The following is a 27763-nucleotide window of genomic DNA, read 5'->3' on the forward strand; positions in this document are numbered from 1 at the left end:
CTAGACAGAGGAAATTCTCTAGTTTTCTTAGAAGTTTACCTCACAAAAACTTCATATGCTTCTGCTCCAGTGAACCTAATGGTCACAAGGGCTACTTCTTAATTTGCACAACTACAGATTAAAGATCTGTTTGGCTTTTATGACAACATTTTGCTAGGTAGCAATACAATGTCTTGAGGACAGGATTATCTTTTTCTGATAGGTTCAGAATTATGCAGCAGTAATTTCAGCAGGGGGACTGATTAGCATCAGGAAAGGAAAGTACAAAGTAAAAAGATATAGAAGAGAAACAAGACAAATGTTCTAACATACATTCTAACTATAGGTCTTTCCCAACTTCATGGTACATCATGGGTGACCATATTAGTCAGGATGAGGCTAGCTACAGGAATAACCCCAAAATTTCAGAGGCTTCACACAGGAGAAATTTCTTTTGAATTTAATAGATCAATGTGGTGTTGGTTAGGAACGAGCTTTTGCTAAGAATTGGGATCCTGTGTGGAGAAAGGGGAACCCTCCTACACTGTTGGTGGGAATGCAAGCTGTTGCAACCACTCTGGAAAACAGCATGGAGGTTCCTCAAAAAGTTGAAAATAGAGCTATCCTACGACCCAGCAATTGCACTACTGGGTATTTACCCTAAAGATATAAATGTAGTGATCCGAAGGGGCACGTGCACCTCAATGTTTATAGCAGCAATGTCCACAATAGCCAAACTATCAACAGATGAATGAATAAAGAAGATGTGGTGTGTGTGTGTGTGTGTGTATATATACACATATATATATATATATATGTGTGTGTGTGTATATATATATACACAGTGGAATACTATACAGCCATCAAAAGAAATGTAATCTTGCCATTTGTGACAATGTGGATGGAACTAGAGGGTATTACGCTTAGCAAAATAAGTCAATCAGAGAAAGACAATTATCATATGATCTCCCTGATATGAGGAAGTTGAGAAGCAACGTGGGGGGCTTGGGGGGTAGGAAAGGAATAAATGAAACAAGATGGGATCAAGAGGGAGACAAACCATAAGAGACTCTTAATCTCAAAAAACAAACTGAGGGTTGCTGGGGTGAGGGGGCTAGGGACAGGGTGGTTGGGTTATGGATATTGGGGAAGGTATGTGCTATGGTGAGTGCTGTGAAGTGTGTAAACCTGGCGATTCACAGACCTCTACCCCTGGGGCTAATAATACATTATATGTTAATTTAAAAAATAAAAAATTAAGATTAAAAAAAAAAAAGAATTGGCATCCTAGCTTCATCTAGAGGGAAGGTCTGTGAAATGTGGTGCTGAACTGAGCAGCCACTTCAGAAATGACTCTATACTATGGAAGAGAAAGTTTCAACTTGGTGTAAAGTTACCTAGCTTTATCTGTTACAAAATGGGACTCATATACATTATAAGGGCAAACATTATATATAGTTGGAGAGATGAAACTTACAATTCAAGTAAATGGTCTGCCTCTCATCTTAGAGGAGTACCAATCCAGATGTGTCAGAAAGAACAGTAAGGCTGAATTCTGAAAAGTATCTCTTCACTACAACTTAGCCCTCAGCCTCTAGGGTTTGGCTCAGGGACTTCTCAAGCAAGTCCTCTTCTGTTTTTAGCCACACTCATAGGATCTGAGGGAAAAGTGTGGTGTCCACAGGAACAAGAATGGAAACCATGAGAGGCTTAGAAATCAAAGCCAAAGCCAAGATTTTCTGCTTTGGAATTAGAGCACATCTTTGCAGAATATATAAAATCTACCCCAAATTTCAAGATTCTGTTCAGAGAAATAAAAGAGGGCCTAAAAATGTGGACCCCAACAAAGAGAAGAGAAAGAAAATAAAAGGGACAAATTGACAATGAGGCCATTTTACCTGTATCAAAATTATCTAGAATCAAATTACCTGTGACTTTTTATTTTTTTTTATTTTTTATTTTTTTTTAAAGATTTTATTTATTTATTTGACAGAGAGAGAGCACAAGTAGGCAGAGAGGCAGGCAGAGAGAGAGAGAGGAGGAAGCAGGCTCCCCGCTGAGCAGAGAGCCCGATGCGGGACTCGATCCCAGGACCCTGAGATCATGACCTGAGCCGAAGGCAGCGGCTCAACCCACTGAGCCACCCAGGCGCCCCACATGTGACTTTTTAAAAAAATTTCCAACATTGAAGAAAACTATGACTTAATGTGAAATTGATTCACCATCAGTTGACTAAACTAAAATTGAAGAAAAATTAAATCCTTTCCAGGTAACTGGAAAATTTCCAGTTGACTGACAGTGCTAACACTTGACCAAGCTGTACACAGTGTATACTATTGTGAGAGTCCTTTATGTCAATATACACAAATGATAGTATATCTTCAAATACTAAATTAAGTTGACATAGAAAGCTTTTAGATTTTCTTATGAACAATTCAACTACTTGGAAATCAATTTAGTTGGAAAAGGGCTCTGGGTGAGAGTCAGATCTTATTTCAGATCCTGTTTCTTCTGACCCTGAAACACCTGGAACAACTGTCTATATATATATATATATAAATCTTGGACTTCCATTTAAAACAAGGGCATTGATCCAAAAACTCCAATTAGTAGGAAACTATGGTTCACAAATTCTACATGGTATTATATTTTATGGTTTGGTACAGGCCAAATGGTATAGCTTAAAATTAATTCTGGTAAAAACTAAGCTACCCATTGGGGAATTTTTTTTTGGAAACTCTGTCCTCATTCTTGTTCCAAGGAAAATATGGCTAACGATTTAACCGAACAATCACCACATAAATGGTCTAGTCATTTAGCCAGCCATTCAGTGGACACTGTAAAATCATTCAAAGACATGTTTTCTTACAGCATAACCCAAGAGAGCTGTCAATGTCAAATCTGGTGGTTTGAGATGAGGTTAAAAAGTAAAGGTTGGATATTTTCATCACAACCACTGGATGGCAACAGACATTAACAATGAGTTGAGATAATCAATACAAAAACCACTCTTCTGCTTTACTTGATTTCCTCTGCACTTTTAGATGTAGAATCAAATCTCCTTGAGGTATTAGGGGGAGATTAAAAAAAAAAGTGAGTTTGGAAGTAAAAGAATTAGTTTGGGGACACACCATCTGCTTTTGCAAATGATTTGTGTGTAGAAAAGTCCCCTATGATTTCAATGCTCAGCCAAGGGTTGTAAGAAAATGAGCCAGAAGGGAAGACGTAAGCCAGCATGCTGTACTTACCATAATCTGCAGCTTTCAACTGGATTATTTATTAGTGACAGCGAGATATTTTATCGTGTGTAAAATCAAGCCTGTAATCCTCACTTATGCCTGGTACAACCTGTGCCTGGGGCTTAACTCCACCCTCAGGCCATTTCTCTCTCCTGTGATTTTTCCAAGCTATAAACAGAGGCCACCTGGAGGACCCTTCTGACTCAGGAGGCCCTAAACTACTGGGAATGTGAATGCTTAGCTATCTGTGTCCCCAACAATATCCTTCTGGGGTCTTTGTTCTGGAGGCTTTGTGAGGTGGGGAGATGTTAGGAGCATCCTTCTGAGTGGGCTGGCTGCCAAGACTCACATTATCTCCCCTCTACTTCTCCCATGAGGAGGTGGAAGTCTCAGAGCTAACAATATAAATTTCATTCTAAACCCATCACATGAGCCATTTTAACTAATATCTGAGCCTAAACAGAAAAGCCAACTTTCAGGATTCTGTTTCAGGCCCTGGAAGAAGATGGGGAACTACAGGAAAAAACTGCCAAAGATTACTGAGTATTCTGGAAATTCAGCCTCAACACAGTCCCTCAAACAGTAATTCTCAAATTCTGGTGTGCCTAGGATTCAATGGGACCTACTTAATAAAGCAGATTCCTCAGTCCCTCCCTAAGAGACTGTGGGGTGAGCCTAGGAATTCGTATTCTAAAAAAGAGCTTCTGATATATTTAAATCGTCCAGCAACAACACTTTGAGGAACACTGTTGAGAAAAACCAAACAGTTCCACTGAGCATCTCATCCTTTCTCTCTACCAATTGACCCAAATCTCCACAAGGAGGGAGAAAATTCCTGGATCAATACCTCTCTGGACAGAACAGCACTACTGCCTCAGGCCTAGGTCATTTCAAACCCAAAAGGAGCATTACAGAAATAGTGTTGACTCAGAAAGCCCTGAGCAATCACAGATAAAGACCATGGTCAGCTATAACCTTGAGACGAAGTAACCAGACCCAGTGGTGTGCTTGTCTCTACTTCAGACCCCAGTTTGAGTGTTTGTCTTAAAGCCACCTTTTTCTCTGACTTTAACCTCTGCTCTCTGGCAGGCTGCTATCTTTTCTTTGCCTGCTAGTATAATTTTTATCCATATTTGGGACTTGTACTTTAGGCTTTCTGAAGTTTTTATAAATTCCTGGCCCTAGCCAAAGTGGTGCCTAATTCTATCTAGATAACCAACTTGCTTGTCTACAATCCCTGTCCACCTTACTACAGGCCTTATTTAACCTCCACAGGTACCATATCTGACCCTCATTCCAGCTCCAGTCTCAGCCACCCAAACATCACGGTCATCTAAACATACTGATGACCGTTAGATCCGCAGTGGCTTGGCCCTGGAGATACACTAGGTACAGAAGCCAGACTGTGAGAGAGTTATTTCAGTGCCATCATCACACAAATGGATGGTTTTCTAACAGCAGACACAAAAAATGGGTTCAATCACTCATGAAATAGAACTAAGCTTAGGGTTATTTTTTTCCCATTGTAGTGTTTTTTTTTTTTTCATCTACTTCTAATCATTATGGTGACTAAAAACTGTGAGGTGTTGGGAATCAAGTCACCCCAACCACCCATCTAATGCCTCCATAAGTCCTGTGAAGTCAGTCTGCAGAATCTACCTCAAATCCATCCATTCCTCTCCATGTGCATGGCTACCACCCTGTCCCGGTCACCATTATCCCATGCTTCCTCGTCAGTCCTCCTGCTTCCACACTCATCTTCCTCCCACCCCATCCCTCAATGGCAGACAATGTGACCATTAAAAAAGGGAGAGCAGGTCATGTTACTTCCTAGTTTAAAACTCTTGGTATCTTCTTGCAATGGTTGGTATAAAGGCCAAACTCTGCACCCTGGGCTGGGTAGGAAAGGACACTGCCACCCTTCCAATCCCATTTCTTGCCACTGGCACCTTTGCCTACCACATACCAGCTATGCAGACCCCCCCACCCCAGTTTCTAGAATGACCCAGGACTTTCCTTCTTCTGGCCTTTGTATTTTCTATAGTTTGGAATTTTCTTTATCTCTTGCCACAGTTGGTCACAGAGTTTCCCCCTCCTCTGACCTTCCTACTTAAGTATGACTACCACCATGTACTCTCTCACTCTCTCACACATCATTCTATGGATTTCCTTTTTAATGGAAACCTCCACATCTCCACCAATGCAAACCCCATGAGGGGTGGATTCACGTCTGCCTTGGTCACCATTATACTGATAACATCAGGAATGTAGTATAACTTATTGGTTGAATCAAAAGAAGGATGAATGAATTGGTAAGGTCTTGCATTTGCAAGGCTGGCATAACATTAGATAAAATTTATTTCATTCTGTATTAGAGTGTTTTGTGGGATTGCAAAGATAGAATCCAGAAGTACAGAGACTAATATCTGTGAGTATCCCACCCAGACTTTAGTGGAAGGTGAGGTTAGCATTTAAATGGGATGGAGAATCCTCTGGAGTTAGTCCTGGCTCTGAGAATGAGAAGTATGTGAATTATATCCTCCAAGCTGCATGATTACATCAGCAAGAAAGGATGATTTATGTGAGGGGTAAAGGGGCTAGATCGTGAATCAGGATCACCATCTATTAGGGTCATTATTTCTTAGAGGCACTGTAATATTTGCCATCTGTGAATTCTATCTCTATAGGCAAGTTCAAGGTTGACTTGAATCCATCTTAGGAGCTTGTCTATGCCTTCTGTGCCCAGGCAAAATTTATTAGGGAGCTGTGGTTTACCACGTCCCAAAAAATTACTGAAATACTAGAGGTATAATAACCATTTCAGATCAATACACACATCCTGTTGAAATATCAAGAACATTTGTCCCTAGAAATAATAAGCTCTGGGGCCACCAAGATTTGGAGCAGTTTCTATCCAAGTCTGAGAAGAAAATTTCCCCAGTTTTAAAGCCACCATTTTAAAAACATAGATCAGTATGCAGTCTGGGACAATGCTAACCTTGCGACTACTTCATTTGGAAAAGCCAATGAGGTGAGCTGCTTACCAGCAGCCTTATTTGGGATGTCTCACAAAAGCAGTTTAATTGGTTTGAATAGTCGAAGATGGAAAGCTCAACGTCTCCCTCTAAGTAGTATATTGCATATGTCCTCACAGAAGCCAAGCTTTATCTAGCAGTTACTCGTCCATCTTACTGAAAGCTGGTTTAGGGGCAACAGCTACAATGGCTTAGGGGCAATCAGCCTAAGTCTTCAGGCTGATTCTGAAATCTACACTGTGAAAGAAAGAGACTTTCCAAGAATCTTTACAGCCTGATTTATGAATTCCATCTCATGAAAGCAAAAAAACATGGGACTAGAAGTTGATGACTTGTTTTTCAAATTACATGAAAAGTAAATGGGTCACACTTATTTTGGTTCCTTTGAATATTTTAGGGCAGAAGCAATATTTGGCATAATGATGAGAAGCAATAATAAACTTCATAAATGTTAGGTCTATTTAGAAGACCTCCATCTGGTAGCCTTCCAGCAAATCACGCCCCCACAGGGGAGACCAGCTTCTCCATGCCACAAGGGGCTGAGTCCTGCAAGCTCAGGCCGCTGCAGCTGGTATCCACAAACGGAAGGTACAGGGGTTTGCCTCCCAGGGCACAGGAAGGGATGGAAACAGCTGAGCGCCCCCTTGGTCTCTGTAATTAAAAAACAGCATATGCCTCGGGCATGCTCACCAAGGTGGTTTTTTACTACAGATCTGGGCGGCTCAGCTCATCTGCTTACCCTTCACCACGCTTATTGAAAGCACAGGTTGCTTTCAACGCATTCGGATTCCGCAGTCCTGGTGCAGGAGCAGAGTGAGACCTCCATTTTTTTCATCAGTACTCCAGGAGTTCTGAGGAAGCTGGTGCTTGGGCAATACTTTGGGTAATGGTGGCTTGAACCAACATTTCTCAAACTGGTGTCACTGGATGCGTTCTTGGGAGTGTCGCAAAGAGAATTTTCACATTTTGTATTTTTATTTTAATAATCTTTCATGTTTTAAGAACATTTTGGGGAATCCTGGGTGGTTCAGTTAGTTAAGCACCTGCCTGCAGCTCAGGTCATGATTCTGGGGTTTTGGAATAGAGCCCTGCCTGGGGCTCCTTGCTCAATGGGGTGTCTGCTTCTCCTTCTCCCTCTCCCCCTGACCCTGCCTGCATTCTCTTTCTCAAATAAATAAAATCTTAAAAAAAAAAAGAAATAAATTCTGGGTCATTTGGATGATAATTTTATAACCAAACACTGCCATGAGACTTCCTCTAAGTGTTTATATTCATGTTGTACTTTTACAACATGAAATAGTGAGTTTTATTTAGATCCAGACCTGATTTGAATGTTCAAGCCCAAGTGAAGCCCAAATGATATCCTGTCATTAGCTCAGGAAGGGCAAAGAGGAAGGAAAGGAGAGGATTCTGATAAATAACATCAATGAATTGTATGTGGAGGGTCTATAGGATGTCTGAACAACAGTGGGGAAATGGGCTTGAAGCTCAGGAGAATTCTCCAGAGCCAGAGATCTGGGATGTGCTACCCATAAGGCAGTGGCTGAAAACCCGTGTGGATGACAGGAAAGAAATGAGGGACAAAGAAAAACAGGGACAGAAATCAGAGGCAAGACAGAGGAACTGGAAGGAAGGTAACAAAAAGATGGGAAAAGAGGTCAGAGAGTAAGGGGTGGAGTAGGAAGGGGAGACACCAGAGTGATAAGGGAGGAAATAGTTCTAAGAAGGAGAGAACAGTATTCATGTGAGTGGGTACTGTTCTTGATTTTTACTGTCACAGGAAGCAAGTGAGAAAGCAGTCTGTCCAATGTGATATCACTTGTGCAGTCACAACTTGTATATGCTTGAATACTTACAGAAAATTTCTGAAAGGTACCAGAACAACAAAACCTGTGCGTATCTCCAAGAATTAGATCAGGAGGGCGGAGCAGGGGAACTATAACTTTTATTTGGAACGATTTTGTTCCACTTATATTTATTACTATGAATATATACTACTTTCTCACTAACATTTTAAGGACTGGCCAGCACTATGATCTCAAATTAGCAGAGAGGATAAGAAAGATGAACTCAAAAGAGGCCATTTTGGGGGCAAGAAGGGGTCACTGGTGACCTTTATCAGGATGGTTACAGGTAGGAATGTGAAAGCTGGCTGCCCTGGTCTAAAACACTGCTTCTCAGGCTTTGACAGATATAGGAATCACTTTGGGATCTTGTAAAAATGCAGACTCTGATTCCATAGGTCTAGGATGGAGGGAAGTTTCTTTCTTTCTTCTTCTTCTTCTTCTTCTTCTTCTTTAAAGATTTATTATTTATTTACTTGACAGACAGAGGTCACAAGTAGGCAGAGAGAGAGGGGGATGGGGAAGAGAAGCAGGCTCCCCACTGAGCAGAGAACCTGATGCAGGGCTTGATCCCAGGACCCTGGGGTCATGACCTGAGCTGAAGGCAGAGGCTTTAACCCACTGAGCCACCCAGGCGCCCCATGGAGTGAGGTTTCTAACAGGTTCCCACATATGACTCAGGGGGATGGTCCAAGCACTGTACATTTGAGTTGCCATGTAAAGAAATCAGAATGTCGGGAGTGGATGTGAGTATGAAGAGACCACTATTTCCCAAAAGTGCTCCCTGGAGGAGGAACCCCGAGGAGCATGCCAATAAGAAAAATTCTGTAGTTAAACAGGATTGGTGAATCCCAATCCTGATGAGTCACACTGGGTGTCAGTGTTCTCTTGAGAATCTCCTGCTTGGCTTCTCACTCAGATGTCCCTGACAGTCAGGGCTAACCTTGCAGCAGTGAGAACTTCCCTAGGCTCTCAAAGGCCTTCCTGGAAGGTGTGGGGGAGCAGAATGACAGGGGAGCAAGAGCTCAGGAACGCACAGAGGAGGGAAGCTGGAACATGACAAACTGCCTTTTGTCTCTGCGCAACAGTACCAGAGGCCTTTGAGAGGCGCAAAAGATCCAAAAATAGACTTTATGAAGCCATAGGCACCAGGATACCCTGGCACTCCTTGGCAGTCCATATTACAATGCCATCAGATATTTGCCAGACCTTATTCTAAATATTTCTGGACCTTTCTGCCACTTAGCTCAGCACCAGCCCCACAGCTCCAAAGCCATGGGCTTCGGTGAGCAAGAGCAGGCAACCATAAGGGCTGACCTGACTTCACTGTTGACGGAGTCCTGCTAGACCTGAGCACAGTCCTATGGTCCACAGACAGTGACTAAGAACTGCCTGGGGGAGGCTGGGCAGCACTGATCCTCTCACCTGCTGAGAGGGAGAAGGTGAGAACGGGAGAAACCTCAGAGCTCAAATAACTGTGCTGGCAGCACTGAGTCATCCTCCCAAGACCTCTGGTGCTTGGCTGCCCCAGAACAGCCTTTTAGACTTTACAGAGAATGCAGCTAAGCAGTCGTCCTGGCAGGAGACTGGAATTCAAAGAACCCCTCAGTGCAGAGAGCAGAGGTTATTCACGTTGGCATGCCTGACTTGTTTAAAAAGACTGCCACTCTCTCCTCTCTCATGTCTAAACTTGGCAGCAGAGGGTCCAAGCCATATGGGACAACTTGCACAGAGATGAGAATGGCACCAGAATTGGCCAGAAAAGATGCTTGAAGCCTTTGCGTTCACAGCTGTGGTTTTCCTCCGCCTTAACCCTTCATCAGACATCGGGTCACTCTGTCAGTCCCAGCTGTCGCACTGGTCTCTCAGATTTATTAGAGAGAGAAACGGGCCTGCACAATTTTCTCATTAGCCTTCTGATGTATTTGCTTCTGAGAATAAACATATTTGAATAGCACGGCACACATGGTGTCTCTTTCAGAGACATTATTTGGAGGATAAAATGGAAACACAGGTCCGTTCAAGTACAGTGATATGAACCTGTACTCCGCAAAACACAAGCTCCACTGCTTCAGGATGAAAGGGATGGAAGATTGCTCATGCTTACGCCATTTCCCGGGGCTCCCTGCAACTTGCAGGGTCCTTCCCCATCACAGTTAGAGTGGAAGCAAAAGAATCCAAAACTGGTTTTGATCTTCACCTAACGAACATGCATTCCCACTGTTAAGTCTGTCATCAAATATCCTCACTACTGCATGCACTAAAGATACTTCAAACTCTCAGGGAAGAGTTATTTGGGAAATCAAAGGCCAATTCTATGGGACCCTACATGATGCCATGTGTCTAAGCCACCAAGCAACCACACAGCAAGTGTTATCTCTTTATCACATCCCTCTCAGTTCCCCTGTTCCAATGTGCTGAAGAATTTAGAAGCCGCTTCTAATCTACAAAGGGAAAGATTTGCACTCTGTATTTATATGAAACACTTTAATTGCTACCAGTATCACTGAAGTTATTAGCATATACACAGGAAGGAGGGTATACCCTTGAAATCATTTATCCCCCAAGGGCAAAATACTTTGAAAGAAGCAGAAAGCAGAGGAGATAGGCAGGAGGGGACTTTGAATAAAGCTGTGATTTGGGGGTTGGTTTTAAAGTTCTACCTGGGTGTTCTCCACCCAGGAGCTAGAGAGATGTTCCCTCCTTCACACAATGTAGCCCACATGCTAGACTGCACAGGACCTAATTTATTCACTCACTCTTCGCTTCCTTTCCTGAATTCTGTAAAACAGTTGCAGTCAGGTGGGGTAGATTTGGAAAGAAGAATGTTACACATTCTTCACATACAATGTCTGAAAGATAAAATAACACCTTCCATTTCTCCTGCATTTGAAGACTTCAAGACTTCTTGCAGGAAAAGTAGAATGGCCAAATTAAAATCATTCTTCAGTTATAAGTGACTTTAAAATTTAACTTAGGCCTTGCTGAAGAAGAAAAAAATTCTGGAATTAACTTTGGTCCCTGTCTTTCCTGACTAGCCAGGACACACACAGACACACAAATCTGGACCTTATCAAGGTCCAAATCCCTTGTTCCTTGTGTAAGAGAAAGGAAGGTGCTGAGATCCAGGTGGCCCAGGTATGAACCAGTTTGGCCAGTGAAATGGAGGTGCTCACTACAGTAGGTTCCAGGGCCTACAGGGCTGGAGCCACTCCCCATCACAGAGGGGTAGGAGGATAGAAATGAGCAACCATCCCTTCCCAGGCGAGGAAATCCAACTAGGGATGAAAGACAGGAGGCATTCACTTCATCCAGGAGATCTCGGCATAGACACAGAAGCGCTCATGACTGGGGATGCAAGGATTCAGCCAGCCCAGTGGGGCTGCTTGCAGCATGAGGCTCTGATACCCAAGTCCCAACTGTGATGCTGACTCTCCCCATTATCTCCTTCCCATCCTCTCCTGGGTGCTCTCTGGTCAGCTATTGGACCAGCCAGGACAGGGCAGTAGGGCTGGGCCTGAATCCCCACTCTGCGGATGTCAGAGCACCCAGGGAGCGAACAGCTAGCAACCAAGTTGCTGTAGTGAGAAGAGCTGTCACTTTACCTTGTTGCTTACTGAGGAAGAGCAGAGGGGCGTCGACGCCAGGACCTCGCAGCTCAGGGCTCCCCGCAGCCACTGGGCTTGGACTGGGACAAACGGCTTCCTCAGGTTTCCCCTGGGCGGTGGGCTCCTCCGGTGGCGCCGGGGCTCCGTCCTCAGAGGGCAGCTCGGGGCCGGCATGGGGGGCGGCCGCGGGGAACTTGAGGAAGGGGCCCGGGTCGGCCAGGCCCCGGCGGCTGGCTGCGCCCTCCTCGGCGTGGGCGCCCGGCTCCTCCCTGATGGCGTCCAGGGCGCCTGGCTTCATGGGGGGCGAGTCCTGCTCCCGCTTGGGGCTCTCCTCTGAGGCAGAGGACGCGTCGCATGACTCGATGATGAGCTCGCTGTCCAGCTCGGCCTCGCGTTCCTCCCTCAGGATGCTGTACTGGATGGACGGCGAGGCCGGCGATGGTGGCGGGCCGCCCACGTGGCCAAAGGTCACGTAGCCGGAGGGCAGCGCGTCCTCGGCGGCCAGCGGGTCCTCGGACACAAGCTCGATCTCAGAGTCCCCCGACTCCGCGCTGCTGGCCTCATGGTCCAGGGGGCTGGGGATGGTTGGCAGCCCGGACCTGGCTTTGGCCTCAGGCCTGTTGGTCCCCTGGCCCACGGGCCGTGGGCTCTCCGTTGTTTCATAGGATAACCCCTTTGCTTCTTTAATGGCAGTGATCAGCTCATCCTCGGAGATGCTGCATTTCCCCTGGGATTCTGCAGCAGATGGTTCTGTCGTCCCACAAAGCGAGAAAGAGCCAGAGAGGCACACACACAGACAGACAGATGGACACAGACAGAAGAAATAAAACAAAATTCCATTAGGGGAGATGTTTTCTTGTTGCTTGAGAAACACGTATCTCATTAGGACAGAAATAGTCTGTTTCCAGGGCTCTGCTGAAAAGGCAGGCCACCTGAAGGAAAAGGCTAATTACTATTATGGCCCAATTAATCAGAATTTTACGTACCTATCTATCTTCATCTAGCTACTTTAAAAAAAGGACAAAGCAATTTCTTAGCAACAGTCCCTCAGTTGGTTTTTCTAATTCAATATGGTGAAGATTCTAGAAGTCATGGTTTTAATTTCTGATTCATTCTCTCTGGGAAGTTTTCCAGGTTCACAGATTTCATCAGGTAATGGGATGTACCAAACTGCCTATTTTGGCCCACCAATATCAACAAATCTGAAAAGACACCCATTACTCCTTATTCATTGTTTTCTTTTCATGTTTCCCCTTTCAGTATGACAAAGAAAGCTTAGTCTGGATCCTTATATGCAATTTGACTTCTGAGCTTTACATTTCCTGTAAGAACCAATACCTTTACTTTTTTTTTTTTTTTTAGTGAAAAGTATAACAAAGTAGAGCAATATAAGAGAAAATTTTTGCCAGTTCTACTGAGCAGGCTATGAAGATGACCATAAGGCCCAATACCCCGGGCTTCTAATGACGGAGCCCATGGAGCCCACGATCATTCATTTTCTTTTCTTCCCCTCCTCTTGAAAAGAACAAAACCCAAGAGTCACCCGCAGTCCCCTGGGTGAATGCCTGCCTTCTGCCTGATGTTTATCCAGATGGCCAGAAAACTTCACCAGCAATCTTGCTGATATTTCTTTCCCTTGGATGAGACTACCTGGGATTACCATGACAACTGTTTTGGGGAGCTTGGTTTTTCCCTTGTCACACAGCAGGACCTTATTTCAGAATATCCCAGACAGTGGTCTCTGGCCCTTTTATAAGCAAGAAATATTCATCATTTCTCCAAAGCTTTGAGGTCACATATTTGGGGGTTGAGGAGAGCAGACTATGGCTAGGTAATCTGTTGCTTTAGGATTGTGGGGGAACCCTCATGGACAAACCATTTCAGATTTGTCTAATTCTTTATAAAGCAGAGTTGATTTTATCCTTTATCCATACAGCATTCATTCATCTTATTAGAGAACCTACTATGTGTTAGACTCTCCTCTAGGCATTTGGGACGTATTAGTGAATGAAATAGGTAACAAAATCTCTGCTTATATTCTAGTGGAAGGAGAATACAATACATAATTATATATAGTAAATGACTAAAGTATATAGTAGGTAAGATATTAAGTGCTGTGAAAAAATTAGAGCAGGGTGAAAGGATCAGGAGGGCTGGGAGAAGGTAGGGATTTAACTACAATTTTATTTTTTTTTAAATATTTTATTTATTTATTTATTTGACAGAGAGAGAGCACAAGTAGAGGGGAGCAGTAGACAGAGGAAGAGGGAGAAGCAGGTTCCTAGCTGAGCAAGAAGGACACAGGCCTTGATCCCAGGACTCTGGGATCCAGACCCAAACAGAAGACAGATGCTTAACCAACTGAGCCACGCAGGCACCCGTGAATCTGCAATTTTAAATACAGTAGCCAAGATAGACCTCACTGAGAAGGTAATCTACATTCAACACTTGAGGAGTCAAGAGCGTGACTCATGACAATAAGCAGAGGAAGAAGCATGCCAAACAGCGGGAACCCATAGTAGAAAGGCCTGAAGGTAGGAGCGGTGATGATTTCTAGGTATCACAGATGCCCAAAGGGTCTCACCAAGTCCTGCTTGTACAACATTCCTAGGAGACCAGGAAGTGTGCGGGCAGGGGCTGGGGCTCAGAGACCTACAAGCAGCCCTGCAAGGCAGCCTGCCTTGTGAGCAAGCTGGCCTAGAGCTCGGTGGACCAGGAGACTGGCTAGTGTCCACTCATGTTCTACAACCAGGAGCCCTGAGAGGCTTTATATTTGTTTATGTGATGATATGATTAACATCTGTCTCTTCAGCCTTCCCCACTTTCTCTGACCCCAGACCAAAGCCCCAGGAGGGCAAAGGGCAGCCATCTTTTATGACCATGAACATCTTTTTGTTCATGGTCATATCTCCAGCACCTAGTGTAGGGTCTGGCTAATGTGAGGACTAGCTCAAATCTTCAAAACAGTGGTTCTTACTCATGTGACTCATGTGTATGACTCAAAATTCCCCTCAGAAATTTTGCCTTAGTTGAAGTAAGTCTGAAGGGGCCTAGCCATCTCAATTTTGTAACTCCAAGGGTAGTTCTTCTTCTTCTTCTTCTTTTTTTAAAAAATTTATTTGAGAGAGAGAAAGACTGAGTACAAGCAGGAAGAACAAAAGGCAGAGGGAGAGGGGAGAAGCAAGCTCTCCATGGAGCAGGGAGCTAGTCGAGAGGCTCAATTCCAGGACCCTGAGATCATGACCTGAACCAAAGGCAGATGCTTAACCCACTGATCCACCCAGGTGCCTCTCCAAGGGAAATTCTAATAGTCACCTCTAGTTAGGGTTGGCAGACTTGACAAATAAAAATAGAGGACATCCAGTTACATTTAAATCTCTGCTAAACTCCTTATTTTTTTAAGTGTATGTCCCATGAACTATTAGTATTTTATTAGCAACCCTACCTCCAGTTGAAAACCACTGAGGTAGAGCACTCAGAAAAAGCTCAGGGATCCTGCTTCATTTACTCAAGACTAATGATAGTATAAGACAGCTGTTGGATATGGGACAGAAGGGCCTGATGTATTTCATCTTGGGCAGGTGAAGGTACTACCCTGAAGAGAATCCAACCTTATTATGAGTTAAAAGCTTCTCAGTAGAAATTAATAGATATTTGCCCTTTGTTCTTCATGGGAACCAAAAGTTCAACCAAGTGCTAAGAGGAATCAGGGGAAAAAATGAGAATAAAATAGAAGTTTTTGTACACTCAGTATTAAAATTCATGGGCCTCTGGTTAAGATATTGGTTATTATGTGTCACAACTGATACAACAAAGCTAGCAACAGTCAGCAAAAATACAAGAACAGATTATAAAAACTGAGGTTAGAACTGCGCTGCCTGGGGAGATGTGTTTGCTGCTGCTGCTAATAATTATGATGATAGAATTTAGAATGATAAAAAGCAAGGGGAACATGGGTCAGGTTGCCAAGTCGCAGATGCCATCATCCAGCTGTAAATGATGCTGACATTCGGGTCTAGCCTTTGCTCTGGGCTCATTCTTCACTCAACATACAGAGGAATCATTTGAAAACATACATCCGATCCTGCCACTCTTCTCTTCCTCCTCCCCACTCAGGCCGTACTGACCTTGCAGCTGCTCCTTAAACACAAGAGACAGTCCCTGGCTCGGGGCCTCTGCACTGGCTGTCCCCTCAGCCTGGGCCCTCTTCCTCAGGTATCTACATGGCTTTCTGCTTTCCCCTTTCCCCAGTTCAGGTCTCTGTTCAGAGCCCTCAGCAGGGAGAAAACTTTCCTCACCACTCTTTTACACTGCATGTCGCTTTATTTGTCTTCATTACCATTATAAATATCTGATATTATATATTTATTTATTTGTGTGTAAGCCCTCCCAATAAGAATGCAGACAGAAATCTTGTTAGGTTTCAGCACTGCATTCCCAGTGGTGATGGGACAATGCTTGGCATGGATAAAATGGCCAACACATACTTGTTAAGTGAAGGGATGAATGAATGAAGGAAGGAATGTCAATTCCCAGAGTAAACCCTCCAATGGTTTCCTGTTGCGTATGGTACAAAATCCTAACTCTCCGTCCTAGCATATGAATCCCTGAAAGATCTGGGTCCTGTCCACCTCTGCAACTCTGTTCTATGTCATACTTATCCTTCACTCTTATAAAAATTAATAAAGGGAAACCTCATTAATGTAGAGCTGGGAAGCTAGAAGGGGCCACTATACCACTCAAAGGCAATTACAGACCTGTCAATTATAGACCTCAACAGAAGAATCTTCAACAGGAAGGGATGATCACTTACATGCCCCAACAAAAAAAAAGAGGTACATGAATCTTCTAGGAGAAGCTGATTATCTCTGCAACTCAGTCAAGAAGGAACCATCATTGAACCTGAACTCTTGCTTTTCTCCAATGGACTCTCATTCAAAACAACCACTCCCAATTTCATCTGTCTTATCAATAAAACAGTGTTCCTCTCCTCTGTTGGACTTGCTTATGGTTTTACCATAGATAGCATGTCCTGAATTGTAATGATCTGCTATTCCTGAATAAACCAATGTTTGCTGGCAAAATAACTATTTTTAAAGTCAACATTTCTTTATACCATCTTTCAATTCCTAAATAACACAGACTTGGGGCCTGTGTGCTTGCTTTCCTCTGTACCCGGAGTCTCCTTTTTACCTCTTCCTTTGAATTGTGGGCTCCTTCTCCTCATTCAGATCTCAGATCACATGTCACGTCCTCAGAGAGGCCATCCTTGACCGCTTCACAACCAACATTCTATCAATCCTTATAGGAGTCAGACTGTGAAATTTCAGAGACTATGAAACTGATTTACTTCTTACTGCTTATTTCTTACTAAGGGGAGATGGAGTGGTTTAATAATGACCTCTCAATTACTGTCCTTTCTGAGGCTAACACCTCAAAGAACATCCATGACCGCCATAATGTAGTGCTAGGCATTGTGTCAGAAACAATATGGTGCCTGTGGGTCAATGGTCTGGCATGTGTCAGGACACTGAGCATGTTTTCTTAAAGTGCTTCACTTGTATTTCATGACTGATTTGGGCTGAGAAGAAACTTTCAATATGTAAGCTGTAAGAATTTTCACCTCTGAACCTCAGAGTGTATTATTTAACATGATGAAAATAGTTCAACACTTTGGAGAAAATTACAAAATGGAATAATTTATTGGAATTGAACGAAATACTTTAGACTCTTTGTTTAAGCTTCAGGGTCTGTGGCTAAAATTGTTATAAATGAGAACTTCTTCTGATTCATAATTCACATAATTAGAATTACTAGAATTAGATAGATAATTAGAATTATTATTATTATTATCAGAGTGTCACATGGCCAGAGTGCCTGGGGATCACAAGATGGGGAGGGAGCTGGGTAACCTCTTAGGATAGAAAGAACAAGGAGAAAGGCCTTAGTGACAAGGTAATTTCTCCTAACTTTCCTGTTAATTATATTCTTATATGTTGTCATTTGACTCAGGTATTATGATGTGAAGCATGTGTGCAGAGAGGAGCTGAACATGGGAGAGAACTATGTACTGGATCTGGGGACTTTTTCTTTCTTGAACAAACTTTGCTTAGAATGTTTATTTGGAGCAACTGCAGAAAAAAGCCATTGCCCTAACCCAATGCTGTCAAGTGTACAACCCAAGGTCATAAAACTCCAAGATCATGTCAGCCAGATCTGTCTTTGTCTTATCTTGAAGCTGCTCCAAAACCTCAATGGGCTATGGCTACTGAGAAAAAAAAAAAAGGAAATTTCTTAATAATCCCTAAACTCTGAATCACAGCAAGTCTTTTTCATCAGGTCTGCAAACTTAATGTTTACATGAGGCATGTGCCATGTAAACTGACCTGTATGTGCTAGGACATTTTCCCTCTTCCTGAAGTTCTAAAAACAACCACCAGACAACCCCATAGCTTGAGAAAACACAGCTGATAATACAGCTTACCTCTTCAGAGTATCAATATCTTTATATCATTGAATAACAGAACGTATGATGTATTATCACAAAGACCATAAGGAGGCTTCAGGACTCAGATATGTTGCTACTTCATGTCATAATCTGAGATAAGTCACATCTAATCCATTTGGGGCCTCAGTTTCCTTATTTGTTGTCACTACTGACAACACTGCTTGTTGTCACTACTGACAACAATTTACATTGCATGGAAATTCATTGTGGACTCATCCCTCCATCTCCTTGAACCTCCTTGGACTGGAAGGCCCTCCTGCCCCTCCTCTTCACCTGTATATTTCCTCCTGCTTCATTCACCTGGGAGCTGCTGGACTCCCAATGCTCCTCAGCACTCTATGTTTCCCTTTCTCGGAATACAAATCACACTGGGGTGTGATGGTCATCTGTTCCACTGGAAGGCAGAAACTGTTTTTGTTTGTTTGTTTTTTCAGTCCTGGCCTCACCAGTACCTAGGAGAGTGTCTGACCAAAAGAATGTATGTAGAACATGTTTGTTGAGAGAATGAATGAATTTGAAAATCAGGGTCATGGTACAGTGGATCTTTAAGACCCTTGGAGCTTTTATAGTTGAATGAGTCTGAGGTCAGGCTGGGGAAAAGGGGATTGATGCTAAAATCTTTAGCGAAACAAGACTGGAGGCACTTCCTCTAAGTCGTCTCTGACACCTGGACCTACTGCATTATGAGGATTTAGAGCCCTCACTCCTAATAGGCTTTGGCTCTGTTTTAAGACTTCAGTAAAAGCTCTTGCACCTGACTACTGAAAATTATTTTTTGTAAATCAGAAAGGTTTGCAAATCACTTTTGAGTAGGGTAAGAATGCCAGCCACTAGAGGCAGGGGAAGATCCAAGGACCTCTCATCCTCTCCATTCTGACACCTCGTGAACACTGAAAGGCTTCCCTTTTACCACCACGGATGGGGTGGTACACGGTGGGCTGGGGACACTCCTGCTACCACTCTGGCCCATCACCTGGCTACAGGAGACCCCTTTAAGTTTGAGAGGATATACTGAGTATGGTTTAACACCCTGCCTTGGGTCACAGTAGGACAATTTTCAAGTTGACAAAGATCAGAGCTTAGTGAATTCTGAAATTTTCTATTCTAATCAAATAAATCCTTTAAGTTTAAAAAAATAAAACTATATGGAGAACTTAAACAAAGTTAAAAGACAAAAATGACCCCGCTGAGGTTGAAGGAAAATATTCTTTTTTTTTGGTTTCCTCTCACTGCCCATGTCCACCTAAAGTCCCTGAAGTGTATTCCCACCCCCATTCACTGTACAAACTTGGAGCTGGGACAAGGAATGTGCCATGCCCTGTCCCTGGTGACCCAGCTGGTCTGGGGAGGACAGGCATGGTGCTCTCTGTGTGATGCCTCCGGGGTCCCGGAAATCCAGTGGGAAGCTAACTAGAAGCAGAGTAGCACCTGCCTCTCTGCTCTGAATGATGGAGCCCCATGAGGCTTTTCCTGTTCCAGTGTGTCATCCTTATCTCTCCCCTCAAATGAAGAAAGAAACACTTTATGAGACAAATCTGATAGGACTTCCAGCGAAATCCCAGTTCTCAACCTTTGTACCATGGGCACAGGACTGAAAAAAAAAGTATGTTAATTCAATCCAGTTAAACTGAGCCTTAAAGGGACCCTAGAGTAAAATATTTTGAATACAGATTCACATTCCTTTAATATTCATATCTCCATATCCTGCATTTTCCCAAAGCAGGGAACACTAGTTCCCTTACCTGTCCCAGAAGATGGGGGCGTGACGGATCCCGGGCTGTCATCTTCAGGCTCTGAGACGGTGACTGTGGGGACTGTGTCAGGACTTGGTTTCAGACAGACATCTTGCTTCTCAGGGGTCTTCTCTTGGGCCGCGGTTTCAACAGAAGGCTCGATTTCAGTCAGTGTGATTTTGACAGGGGCAGTGATCAGAGGAGCACTGTGCTGTTCTTCAGAGAGATCATCTATATATGGTGCAAATGTTGACTCTTCAAATAAATGGTCCTTGAGAATTTTTCCCTCCACAGGAACTGGTTTCTCAGGTTCACGGGCCTCTTCAGATTTTGTTGAGATACCAAAGTCCTTATTCTTAAAGTCCGAGCCTTTCTCTTCCAACGCGGGATGACATTGCTCCCGATGTTTCACCTCCTCTGGCCTGGTTATGTCAATGTATTTATAGGCTTCTGCTTTCATCTGGTCCAGGGGGTCTGCTAAGATCTTGTTCACTTCGGTGCACTCTGCAGGAGTCATCTCAATTCCAGAATCAGAACTAAATAAGCCACGAGGCTCTGTCCCAGGCACGTCTGGTAAGGAGGGCCCGGGGGTACTCAACTCCTCAGAGCTCTCAGAAGTGTTGACTTGGTCATTTTCCTTCTGAAGAATTCCTGTGAAATATGTAGAATCCTCCTGAGGTGGGTAACAGATGTTGGAAATCAGAGATGTGTAACATGATCCTTCCCCATCTTTTGATGCTGCTGTAAAGGTGTGCTCCATGGCACTGGAGACATCTGCCGCACCTAGGAATCAAGACAGCAGCAGACAGTGAGTGGGCGTCTGTCTTCGGTTCGCTCTCCTGTCTAACCACCCCCTCCCCCCACCCCACCCCGTGTCCTGTGGAGACATTGTGTCCTTCCCCCCGAAGCCCTTGGAGTTCCCTTGGCGCACACTCAAGTTCATTTTCCTTGTCTCCCTCCCAGCCCATGGAACTGGTGTTTTCCTGGGGGCAGAGCACACAGGTCCACATGAGCTGCCACACCCAGAATAGTTGGGGACATGTCTCAGCGGAGGGGAAAGCTGATGTTTCAAAATCTACTATCTCAGTATACAGTGACATGGTCCTTCTTGGTATTACTCAGTAGAAGCCTTCTTTGTATCTCAAGTATTAATGACTCTTTAAATACAGCTGGAAATGTAGGCTAATTCAGGTTTGTAGATGCAACAATGGGATGGCTGAGTAGGGAGAGGGGTTCGTCTTGGAGACTCAGAGAGCAGGGAAAGGCCTCAAGAGACCCTCTGGCCTGGCCCTTTCAGTCAGGGATACCTGGTTCACCCAGACAGGTGCTGTCTCTTCTCTCTCTCTCTCTTTTTTTTTTTTCATAAAGATAGGGTTTTTTTGTTTTTAAAGATTTTATTTATTTATCAGAGAGAGAGAGTGAGCACAGGCAGACAGAGGCAGAGGGAGAAGCAGGCTCCCCGCCGAGCAAGGAGCCCGATGCGGGACTCAATCCCAGGATGCTGGGATCATGACCCGAGCCGAAGGCAGCTGCTCAACCAACTGAGCCACCCAGGCGTCCCATGTCTCTTCTCTTTTTAAAGGTTCTCAGAAAAAGGGACTCCTAGTTTTCCCATGGCCTCATCCCTAAGTGGTATCACCTTAATAAGCACTTCCTTATTTCTTCAGTTTTCTCCTCATTTTGTTTCCCTCCTCATTCACCCACCTACTACCCATTTTCTACCATCCAGTAATATCCAAAATGACCCACTGGGAATTTCTTGTTCCACTGGTAGTGCTAAGGGCAAAACAAGTTTCTGAAGTTTGAGTCTATGCAATGTTTTCACCTGGCCTTTATTCTACTCATGAAACAGCCAAAAAATTCACTAATAACAAGCAGAAGAGGGAAGCCCTCTATAATTTTTTTTTTAACAAAATGCTGCCAAAGAAGAAGAAATCTAACTTTTATTGAGGCCTAATCTTGTGTTAAGCAGTGGAATTTTACCTAATTCTCACAACTCTTTTATAAAGTAAGCCCCGCACTCTCAAAACATTGCACACACACACAAACACACACAAAGCCCTTAGGACACACGCAAAGAGTATTCCAAGGCATCAATCCAGAAATGTAAAAAAAAGTAGTAGCAGTAATATAATAATATTAATAGCTAATATCGCATGTTTGCCATGCATTAGAGAGCATTCCAAGCTTTTAATTAATATTTATCCATTTTATCATCAAAGCAATCCGAGAAGATGGGTATTATTATTAGCCACATTTTACAGACAAGGAAATCCCAGCCAGGATTCAAACCCAAGAAGTCTCAAAGTCAGGAAACATTCTCTAACACCCTCTGCACCTCCTTAAATCAGTTTGGGAAGGTTTTTTTTAAGTAATTTAAAATCAGTTTTATTACAAATAAACTCAAATTTTGTGTTCTCTCTTCTTGGTGGCTCAAGTCACTGGTCTTCTATGGGGAATGGAAAAGCATATCACGTCTAGTCCCTCCCACCCTGGCATCTGCTGTTTTCCTTCCCTGGAGTTCACTTCTCCCAGACACCCACCTACCTCCCCCCTTCACCACCAAGTCTGCTCAACTGTCACCTTCTTAAGGAAGGTGACCCCAACCATTCTCTCTCCAATTGCAACCAGCCCTCCCCTTCCTACTCCCTGGCAATCCTGTGTGCTCCTATTCTTCTCTCTACCTTTTCTTTTTCCCACAACACTTGTCTCCTTCTAAAATACCACTTAATTAACCTATTTATTATCTATTTCTTGATTGTTGAGGTTTGTTCTATGAGGGCAGGAATATAAACATTTTGTTCACTGAGGCAGTCCAAAACCTAGAACGGGGCCTGGCACACAGTAAGTGTTCAAATACTTGCCAAATAAAAGGTATTTTGAAGTTTAGAACAAAACACAGATAACAGGATTGTGACAAGATATGTTGGAATTACTTTAAAGCTTCTTTCCCACAGGGGCTCTGTCCACATGTAGATCTCACTGGAGGCAGGGGAATCAATCCTGAGGTATTTCTCTACACACATCTGGACGTGGGGATTCTCTAGCACAATTCTCTGGACACACTTCCATGTGTTAGTAAGCAAGTATTCACCAGAAAGTAAGGAGGGTCTTGCCCAAGGATATAAAGAGCCTGCAGGGGAAGGGGATGGGGAAGAGGCTCTCTCTGGGAGAATACAGAGTAGGTGGTTTCCAGGCCTGTGGCACAGTTATTATCACTCAGCCCCCACTTGGTGCTTCCACTGCAGGGACCACCTCAGGGCTCTGGGCCCATACGGCCTCTTCCTGGCTCATCATCCAGTCTCCTGCCTTCAGTTCTCAGACTGCATACACTGTCCACTACTCAGCCACTGGCCCCAGGGCTCTGCCCTGCCTCCCCAGAAAATCCTTCAGTTCTGCAGCCAGGCATCTGAGATAATGAGAGGGCCACATGGCCTCACTCACAGCCCTGTCTCTGCTACTCCTCTCACTGACCTTCCACTCCGGGCACACCAAGCCCTTCCCAATCTCACACGCACTCCGCAGGCTTTTCTAGACCTGCCTTCCCCTCGCCAATTTAAACTCTAAGCTCTGGGTAGGTTTAAAAAATCCATCACATCACCATCGCTTTATCCTTCCAATCTTCACAACCAAATCTCTGCCTTTTAACTTCAAACCTTTACAGATAAGTAGCTTTTTTTTTTTTTAATAAAGATTTTATTTATTTATTTAACATACAGAGAGAGATCACAAGTAGGTAGAGAGGCAGGCAGGCTCCCTGCTGAGCAGAAAGCCCAACTCGGGGCTCGATCCCAGGACCCTGGGATCATGACCTGAGCCGAAGGCAGAGGCTTTAATCCACTGAGCCACCCAGGCGCCCCAACAGATAAGTAGCTTTAAATGCTTCCTCCTCCATGATGAATTTGCTGACCATACCTGTCTGGACCTGACTCCTTCCTTTTTGTCCTCCCTGCTCTTTCCTGTCGCAGCTAATTTATTCTGTTCAGGTGATGTGGCCATGTTATCTCCTACTAACCTATCACATTTTGGAGTTTGGGCTCATGTCTAACACACTATTGCTCACAGTAGGCACCTGATACAAAATGAATAGACGAATGAATGGACCCATCCATCAAGGAGCAGACTTACTCTATGCAGCTACTGAAAACAAATGAGCACTAACTGATGCGAGTTACAAAGCGGGTGTTTCTAATCTATGATTATGAAAGGACATAATCTATGATTATGAAAGGACAGTCTAGATTTAGAGTTATTCAACAAGGGGGTGGGACCGCATCTCAGGAAGGAGAGTGTTTTGATCCCTTGGGCGCTCAGAGAGGGGCCCAGCATCTGTCTAGGCAGGAATAAGCATTTGCTGGGAGATTGGCTGAGATAACTGCAGAAGTCCCTTTCAAATTGCTGGGATTTTGACATTGATTGGCTGCTCCCACAGTCAGACAAAACCCCCTTTACTTCTCCCTTACCAGTAAAAGAGAATCAATATAATTTTCCCTGAGGTGATGCCGCAAAGAATAGAGGCTTCTATTGTGTAGAGATAACTAAAGGAATAAAATCGAGAGCCCATTTACATTATTTGTGAGTCAACAGTTAGGAAGAACTCTCACTTCTGAAATTTTTATCCTATCAGTGCTGATCTTGTTCAAAGAGCCCAGCACAAAATTGGAAGGGCCATTTTGCCATACTCTGCAAATATCACCAATTTACAGGAAGAAGAACAAAGTCATGGGATGCCTGGGTGGCTCAGATGGTTATGTGTCTGACTTCTGATTTTGGCTCAGGTCATGTCTCAGGGTCATGAGATCAAGCCCCATGACCAGATCCGTGCACCCAGTGTGGAGTCTGTTTCAGTTTCTCTCACCCCTCATGCCTGCTCTCTAAATAAATAAATAAAATCTGAAAATGAAGAAGGAGAAAAAGAAAGAGAAGAAGAAGGAAAAGAAGAAGAAAGTCATTGCATAAACCACACATTTTGGATGGGACCATGTCAGGGCTCTTGTAAAAGCAACAAATAATGTCCCATTTTCTTAAACTGAGCTAAATACCCTCAAAGTTTCTCTAGGTTATAACTGACTGAAATGTGTATACATTATTTAGTGCCTATCAGATAGAATTCATAAAAACAGAAAGTCCTACTATACAGTAAATTATGTGAGAGCAGAGTCCTGTGGGACTGTTAGAACAGAGAAGCTGAGCTGAGCCTCAGGGCTCAGGAAAGCCAATTAATTCTTGTCAGGGCTTCCTGCAGAGTTGGCAGATGTAAGAACTGAGGCAGGGAGCAAAAGCCATTTGCCCCAGGTTGGAACCAATATTGTTATATTGTTAAATACAAATCCACCAAATAAAAGTGCTTTCCTTGCCTGGGCTAGAAATGACTACTTTCTTTATATAACCAAAGATTCCTTTGAAACGTCTGACTTCCTCATTCTCTCTAGCTGTTTCCTTGGTCATCTAGAAGTCTGATTTGATTTACAACGAGAGTCAGTGTGTGGACCCATGGATGCTGCCTAGGGAGGCAGAGGGACTGCAGGGGACAGCAAATTCAGTTACCTGGATGCATTTAAAATGGGATTGAACTTTAAATTTTCAACTTGCAAGTAACTTTTCAGGAATGTACTTACAATAAAAAACTGAAGGATTCCTGCACCTGTAATTCTAGCCGAAAGCTAAGTGGTAGAATGGAAACAAGCTAAAACTGCTGTTCTTTGGAGCACATGTGTGGATAAAATCAGGCTCTTGCATCCACCCATGTTCAAGGTCAGAAGTACTAATCATGAGCTAGGCAAATACAATAATTCCACAAAGGGTGGGTGTTTTATTTTATATCTTTAATTCTCTGGCCATATTGAGGAATGAGATGGTAAAGATGACTTGCAGAAGATGCTCTTACATTTCCCAAGGAAAGTTTCAAGCCTCAAATCCTTTAGTTCTTAAATTCTGACCCACCCTCACAGAATTGAGCTCCTTGGATTGGTGACCTAGAGCCTGGTTTTATATTCTGCTCTACCATTGTCAGTTGGGAGACTGTGGAAGCCTGTCTGTGCATAAGTTTACTCATTCTGAAAATGGGGGCAGGAGTGGTTCTTCTATTGGTCGGCTACAAGGATTAAATGATGTAATGCTTATTCAGCTCTTCACCTGGCACATAGTATGCCCTCAATAAGGAGAGCTATAGATTTTATTATTACTTCCATTTTTCAAAGAGGATACCAACCATTTGTAACACATTCTTACCTATCTATTAGTTTAGGACTTTATCCATAAGGAGGTGTGATTGGGGCATTTTGGGCCACAAGTTACACCTAGCCAGACCACACACCAGTTACTCTCTTGGGTCTGCCTTGGATGCTAGAATCCCCAGAGAGCAAGGCCATGGCTGTCTGTGCAGCCTCATGAGCAGGTGGTTGTTCCTGGAGTATTATCTAGTGATGCAACAAACATAGATTCCCAGATGGACATGGTGATGACTGACCTGAACCTGAAAAGTTGAAATTTACCAAGACAACAGATAGAAAAGGAACAGACACATTCAGCATCCATGGATGAGCTTTTCCTTGCAGATAGAGCCCATTCTGACTCCTAAGGGAGATGAGAAGGGGTCTAGGGTATAAGATGATACTTTATATCTCAATAAAGCCCTTCATACTGCTTTGAAATGGAAACAGAAAATGCCAGAAAGAAAGACTAATTATACCAAAAGGTTACTCTGCACAGAGGTACATATGCTCCATTAGAGAAATCTGGCTTACCCTTCCCCCAGGATTAAAAACAAAACAAAACAGAAAACATCAATTATTGTTTGAATAGAGTCAATAATTACAGATATAGGGAACATTAGTCCAATTAAATTGAGAAATATATTTTTAAAAGGGGGGGTGACAAAAAAAAAAAAAGCTGGAACATCAGTGGCGGTGGGGAGAGAAATACGCATTAAAATTCAAGAATTAGAGGCCAGAAGCAGTGACCCAGAATGAATCTGCATTCATTTTCCCCACAATCGTTTACCCGTAGGCTGCCCATGTGATGGATGGCTGTAGCCTACACAGAGTTTAGGCTGTGAGGCTTTTTCCCTGAAACTCCTACTCATCTTTCTGAGTGCTGAGATATCAGCAGGTGCACAGTATGGCGGCTGTGACACACTTGACAACAGAGCCATTTATGAGGGATGAATATACCAGGGCCTCTCTGTCACCCAGAAAACATTCTCCTTCTGAAATTAAGTGGTCTGTGATTTAACATGAAAAATTGGTGTTGAAAAATCCAGGTATACCCATTCTTTAAAATGTTATCTATGTGATTAGTTAATAACATTGAAAGGCAGAAAAAAAAGAAAGAGAAAGAAAGAAAAATGAGCCTGCGTTCTCTAGCAAAAGACTAGAAGCCAAAGCTGATGGCAAGTTTGGGGGATTAAGAAGATAAGTAACTACTCTTTCTTTCCCCAATTTCCTGCCTTATTTAAAGCTTGCCTGTCAGGATAATAGATTTAGCTGTTGAGATTGCAAAATTAATGTTTAATAAAAAATGATTCAGCAAGCTTTTGGGTCTTTTGTGGGTGAAAAGCCAGGACTTGCACTGCCTTTACTTTAGCAGAAAATTCTGTTAGAGGAAAGAATTCTTACTTTAACAGAAAATTCTATTAGAGGAAAAAACCTGGCCTGGCAGACAAACCACTGTCTAAGTTTCTCTGACAGTTCTCAGCATTGCCTTGGAAAGCACAAAGCTGCAGAGCACTGAGATGGAATGCGAGTGGGAATTCTGATGAGCTTGGAAGTATGGGATATAGTTTGCCTGCTGTCCAAAGGTGAAAATGTGATTCTATG

The 27763-nt window shown here is 43.4% G+C and overlaps 1 protein-coding gene across 2 annotated transcripts in view; it reads right to left on the reverse strand.

Annotated features, from left to right (window-relative positions):
• The window catches only part of RTN1 (reticulon 1), a 217715-nt gene that overhangs the window by 75831 nt on the left and 114121 nt on the right, over nucleotides 1-27763 (reverse strand). For both annotated transcript variants that reach the window (XM_032344372.1, XM_032344373.1), the window contains exons 2-3: nucleotides 19956-20729; nucleotides 11703-12455 (exon numbers count right to left, since the gene is read on the reverse strand). In XM_032344372.1, the coding sequence (XP_032200263.1) occupies nucleotides 11703-12455; nucleotides 19956-20729 (1527 nt within the window). The remainder of the gene's footprint in view (nucleotides 1-11702; nucleotides 12456-19955; nucleotides 20730-27763) is intronic.

The sequence above is a fragment of the Mustela erminea genome, chromosome 5, assembly GCF_009829155.1.
Source record: "Mustela erminea isolate mMusErm1 chromosome 5, mMusErm1.Pri, whole genome shotgun sequence".
Lineage (NCBI taxonomy): Eukaryota > Metazoa > Chordata > Mammalia > Carnivora > Mustelidae > Mustela > Mustela erminea.